The sequence below is a fragment of the Trichosurus vulpecula genome, chromosome 9, assembly GCF_011100635.1.
Source record: "Trichosurus vulpecula isolate mTriVul1 chromosome 9, mTriVul1.pri, whole genome shotgun sequence".
Taxonomy (NCBI): domain Eukaryota; kingdom Metazoa; phylum Chordata; class Mammalia; order Diprotodontia; family Phalangeridae; genus Trichosurus; species Trichosurus vulpecula.
The window spans coordinates 115,282,470-115,287,919 of NC_050581.1; the positions used below are offsets into that span (position 1 = coordinate 115,282,470).

The 5,450-nt window shown below is 47.8% G+C and overlaps 1 protein-coding gene across 1 annotated transcript; it reads left to right on the forward strand.

Annotated features, from left to right (window-relative positions):
• Positions 1-3,186: 3,186 nt before the first annotated feature.
• Positions 3,187-4,626, forward strand: GJC2 (gap junction protein gamma 2). The gene has a single exon (XM_036739170.1). The coding sequence runs from the start codon at positions 3,187-3,189 to the stop codon at positions 4,624-4,626; it is 1,440 nt and encodes a 479-aa protein (XP_036595065.1).
• The last annotated feature ends 824 nt before the right edge of the window (positions 4,627-5,450 follow it).

Genomic DNA, 5,450 nt, shown 5'->3' on the forward strand with positions numbered 1-5,450 from the left:
GGCTCCAGGCCCAGCACTCTATCCAGTGCACCTCCTAGCTGTCTCAGTCCTCTGAAGCCATGACTGGTCACGGCATTGATCAGAGATCTGAAGTCTTTCAGAATTATTTTCCTTTACATTATTATGATCATTGCAAAAATTGCTCTCTTGGTTCTGCTTGCTTCTCTTTGCCTCAGTTCAAATAATTCTTCCCATTTGTCATTTCTTATGACACAATAATACTCCATTGCATTCATATACCACAACAATGGTTTAGCCATACCCCAGGCAATGGACACTAAGGTGCTCAGTGGATAGAGCACTGGACCTGGAGTTGGGAGGACTTGAGTCCAAATCCAGCCTCAGACACTTACTAGCTGTGTGACCTTGGGCCCAGGGTCCAATTAACCTCTGTCTGCCTCAGTTTCCTCAACTGGGGATAATAATAATAGAATTGTTGTGAGGCTCAAATAAGATGATATTTATAATGTCCTTCCCACAGTGCCTGGCACAAGGAGGCACAGGTATTAATCAACATTTGTTTCCTCCCTTCTTTTCCAGTTCTTTGCTACTATAAAAGTGCTGCTACAAATGTTTCATTATATGTGGCATCCTTCTTTCCTTTTGTTTTTGTCCTTTCAGTTTATGCCTAGTAGTTGTATAGCTGGGCCAAAGAGTATGTATATATTTAGTGACTTTTAATATATAATAAGATATAATATATAATTTATATACAACATATAATTTTAATATGTTTATATTATCTATAATTATCTGTAATTTAATGTATAATTAATATTTAATAAATTATCTTCATTTCTATCTTTTGTCATTTTTGCCAATCTGATCAAACTCCATTTTAGTGAGGAGGAAACTGAGGGTCAGTTAGAGGTAGCGCCTTGGCCACTGTTATAGAGTGGCAGAGTCAGTATTTGGACCCTGATTCTCTAATTTCAAACCTGTTGCTCTTTTTACTCCACCAGGCTGTCATGCCTGAATCTGTTCTCCCTCATTTCTCTTCTCTCCCTACCCTCAGAGACAGAAAGAAAGAGAATCCTGTTGTGACTAAGAGGCAAATGCGGCCTAGGATGAATGCCATCTAAGTTCTTTCAGTGGAGAGGCCTGTTAGGAGGCTCATGAAGCCTTACCCTCAGCCTCCCAACTGCACAATTCATGGCCCCAGCTTCCCAGGGCCATGGGTTTGTTATTTCCATCTGCTGATGATAACGACTCACAATTCAAGCTTTGAAAAGGTCTTCCTTCTCACTCCTCAGTCGCTTGCCCCTAAGCCTCTGCCCTGATTCTCTCTAACCCTTGTAACCCTTAATTCCATACTTAGACCTTCAAGAAAACTGGAAGATCTAGAATCCCCTCCTCGGTCCCTGTTTCCAGCACTCCCAAAGGGAGACGCAGGCTGGCAGTTGGATAAGCATCCCAGGAGACACTCATGACTCCCTAGGGGGTTCAGAGTGGACACAGAGAGATCCCTGGTGTGCTGGGGCCTCTCAAGTTTGGAAGGGAAGGAAAAATAAAGCAAGGATGTAGGAAGGGGGTTTGGAGACACCTCAAGGAGGGGGTGAAATTGGAGTCTGGGGAGGGGAGCGAGTCACCATGGAAAAGGGATGGACAAGGGATGAGGCAGAAGTCAAAGGTTGGAGTTTAGGGAGGATGGAATGAAAAGGGTGGTTAGAATCACTGCCTTCGCTCTAAATCACTATTGATTAGAGAGATGCAAATCAAAACAACTCTGAGGTACCACCTCATACCTGTCAGATTGGCTAACATGACAAAACAGGAACATGATAAATGTTGGAGAAGATGTGGGAAAGTTGGAACACTAATCCATTGTTGGTGAAGCTGCGAGCTGATCCAACCATTCTGGAGAGCAATTTGGAGCTATACCCAAAGGGCCATAAAAACGCGTATGTCCTTTGAACCAGCAATACCACTTTTAGGGCTATATCCCAAAGAGATCATAAAAATGGGAAAAGGACCCACGTGTACAAAAATATTTATAGCAGCTTTTTTTGTAGTGGCCAAGAACTGGAAATCGAGGGGATGCCCATCAATTGGGGGGATGGCTGAACAAGTTGTGGTATATGAATGTAATGGAATACTATTGTGCTATAAGAAACGATGAGCAGGGGGACTTCAGGAAAACCTGGAAAGACTTATATGAACTGATGCTGAGTGAAGTGAGCAGAACCAAGAGAACATCGTACACAGTAACAGCCACAGTGGGCGAGGACTGAATTTGATAGACTTAGCCCTTCTCAACAATGCAAGGACCAAAAACTTTTCCAACGTACTCATGATGGAAATGCCATCCACATCCAGGGAAAGAACTATGGAGTCAGAATGCAGAGTGAGGCAGACTCTTTTCTCTTTTGTTTTGTTTTGTTTTCTTTCTCATGGCTTCTCTCATTCATTACAGTTCTTCTATGCAGCATGACTAATGTGAAAATGTGTTTAATAGGAATATACGTGTAGAGCCCATATTGGATTGCAGGCTGTCTTGGGGAGAAAGGGGGGAGGGAGGGGAAGAAAATTCAAAAACTTATAGAAGTAAATGTTGGAAACTGAAAATAAATAAATTAAATGTTTAAAAAAAAAAGAATCACTGCCCCCCCTAAAATTGAGAGACAGAGAGAGAATTCCATCTTCTATTGATGTGCTGAGATGGAGGAAGGAGTGAATTGGAAAAAAAAAGTGTGACAAGGGATCTCAAAACAAATCAGAGAGTCAGAGGTAGGAGGGCCTCATCACTAGAAGTATTCAGGCAGAGGCTAGAATGCTATTTATAAGGCATGCCATAATAAATCACATTTCTAGAGGACTTTAAGGTTTATAAAGCATTTCACTCACAATGACCTTGTGAAGTAGATTGAGCAGGTATTATTATCCTAATTTTACAGATAGGGAAACTGAGACTGGGGGGAGGGACTGATGGGTGGAGTGATTTCAGGTACACAGCTTGAAAGTCGGGACTCTATCCAAGTCCATTCAATCTAACAAACATTTATTAAGCTTCTGCTCTGTGTCAGGCACTGCAGAAAGGCATTCAGCATTGTGTAGGAGTGTGGACAACACTATCTCCAAGGCTCCTTCCAGCTCTGAGGTTCTGCGAATCTCAGGTTTTCTAATTCTTGACCCTCATACCTCCCCTTTGCCATCTCCCGTCCCACAGGTCCTGATTGATCAGCCCTTATGACCAACATGAGCTGGAGCTTTCTGACGAGGCTGTTGGAGGAGATCCACAACCACTCGACCTTCGTGGGCAAGGTTTGGCTGACGGTGCTGATTGTCTTTCGAATAGTGCTGACCGCAGTGGGCGGGGAGTCCATCTACTCGGACGAGCAGAGCAAATTCACCTGCAACACGCGCCAGCCCGGCTGTGACAACGTCTGCTACGACGCCTTCGCCCCACTCTCCCATGTTCGGTTCTGGGTCTTCCAGATAGTTGTCATCTCCACGCCCTCCGTCATGTACCTCGGATATGCCATCCATAGGCTGGCCCGGGCATCCGAAGAGGAGAGGCGTCGGGCCAGGCGCTGGCGTCAGGGTGGCCGCATGGCCCGCAGGCGTCCGCCAAGGAGGAGGCCACCTCCGCTGCCCCACCCAGGCTGGGCAGACACCCCGAATGGCGGAGAGGAGGAACCCATGATCGGCTTGGGGGGTGGCATGGGGGAAGAAGAGGAGGGTGGAGATGGAAGTCGGGAGGACCGGGAGCAGGAAGAAGAAGAGAAAGAGGCGCTGGCAGGTGAGAAGGGCAAGGGGTCTCCGGAGGCTGGGCCTGCCAACCAGAAGCACGATGGCAGGCGAAGGATCCAGCAGGAAGGTCTGATGAAGATCTATGTGCTGCAGCTATTGGCTCGGGCGTCCTTTGAGATCTGCTTCCTGGTTGGGCAGTACCTGCTATACGGCTTTGAGGTACAACCATTCTTCCGCTGCAGCCGGGAACCCTGCCCTCACACAGTTGACTGCTTCGTGTCTCGGCCCACGGAGAAGACCGTCTTTCTCCTGGTGATGTATGTGGTCAGCTGCCTCTGCCTTATCCTTAATCTCTGTGAGATGGCCCACCTGGGTCTAGGTAGCTTGCAGGATGCCGTGAGAAGCCGCAGGGTAGGGGGCCGCGACCAGGGTTCAGACGGCTATCCTTCACCTCCGCCCCTGCCCCGACAGCTACCCCACGGCTACCCGTATACTCGCAACATCTCCTGCCCCCCTGAGTATAACCTGGTGGTCAGGGCTGAGAGGGCGGCAGCAGCGGGGCGGCTCATGCCTGGTGGACTCCTGGCCCATGAGCAGAACATGGCCAATGGGGCCCTGCAGGAGCTCCAGGAGCTTCAGGGCCCCGGCCCAGAGGAGAACCCACCACCAGTGGATCTTGCGGCTGGATTCCGAGGAACCCATCGGGCTGGGACTCAGGACCCTGCCAATGGGGTTAGGAGCAATGGATTTCCTGCTTATACAACCCAGGTCGGGCTACCACCTACAAGGACTGACAGCCCGGCCTCAGCGGGCACGATTGTGGAGCAGAACCATGCCGATGGTGCCCAAGGGCGGCAAGGGGCCAAAGCCAAATCCAACTCAGAAAAAGGCAGCAGTGTGAGTAGCAAGGATGGCAAGACATCTGTATGGATATGAAGATGTATGGATACCTTTGCATGGAGGAAAGGGGACAGCCAGAAGCCAACCTCCATACAACCCCCAACCTTTATCCCTCACCCGAAATTGGCCCTAGAGTCACCTGGAACTTAGCCCCAAGATGGGACTTGGTTTTATAACCCAGAATGTCAGTGCACAGACTTAGGAGAAAGGAAGAAATGTGGTGCCATGGAAAGAGAATTGGTCTTGGAGTCAGGAGATTTGAGTTTGAATACTGGTTATCAGGCTTACTACCTGCGTGACCTTGGGCAAATCAACTCCCTTATCTGAGCCTCAGTTTCCTTCTCTGTAAAATGAGGGAGTTGGACTAGCTGTGACCTTCTGTGATTTAAACTACGTGGGTGGCAATTCAACTTGCCTTCCCTTCTTTGGGCTTTGGGGATGGGGAACTTGGGGAATACCAAGGTAAGGCAATGGCGTTCAAATTTAAAGCTCACTTGACCCATTATCATCATTATTTTCTTGTAGGAGATGTACCTTTTCTAAAAATAGCAAGAGGAGCCCTTTAATAGATAGTTTGATCAAGTGAAAAAGATGCTTGACCTCCTCTCTCCTACAGAGAGAAGGACTGGCCTCTGAGCTCTCTTCTGGGACTAATCTCTGATTCTACATGCGACCTGTGTTCTGGGGGAAAGGAAGAGGAAGAGATCCAGGGGGTTAGAGTCCACTAGGAATGCCACTTGGCCAGATCTCTAAGACCATTAATGAGGGAGCCTGAGTTTGGAAATGGTAAAGATGCCTCTGAGACACCCTGGTGTAAGGAAAAGCACAATAACTTTGGAGGCAGGAGACTTGGGTTTAGG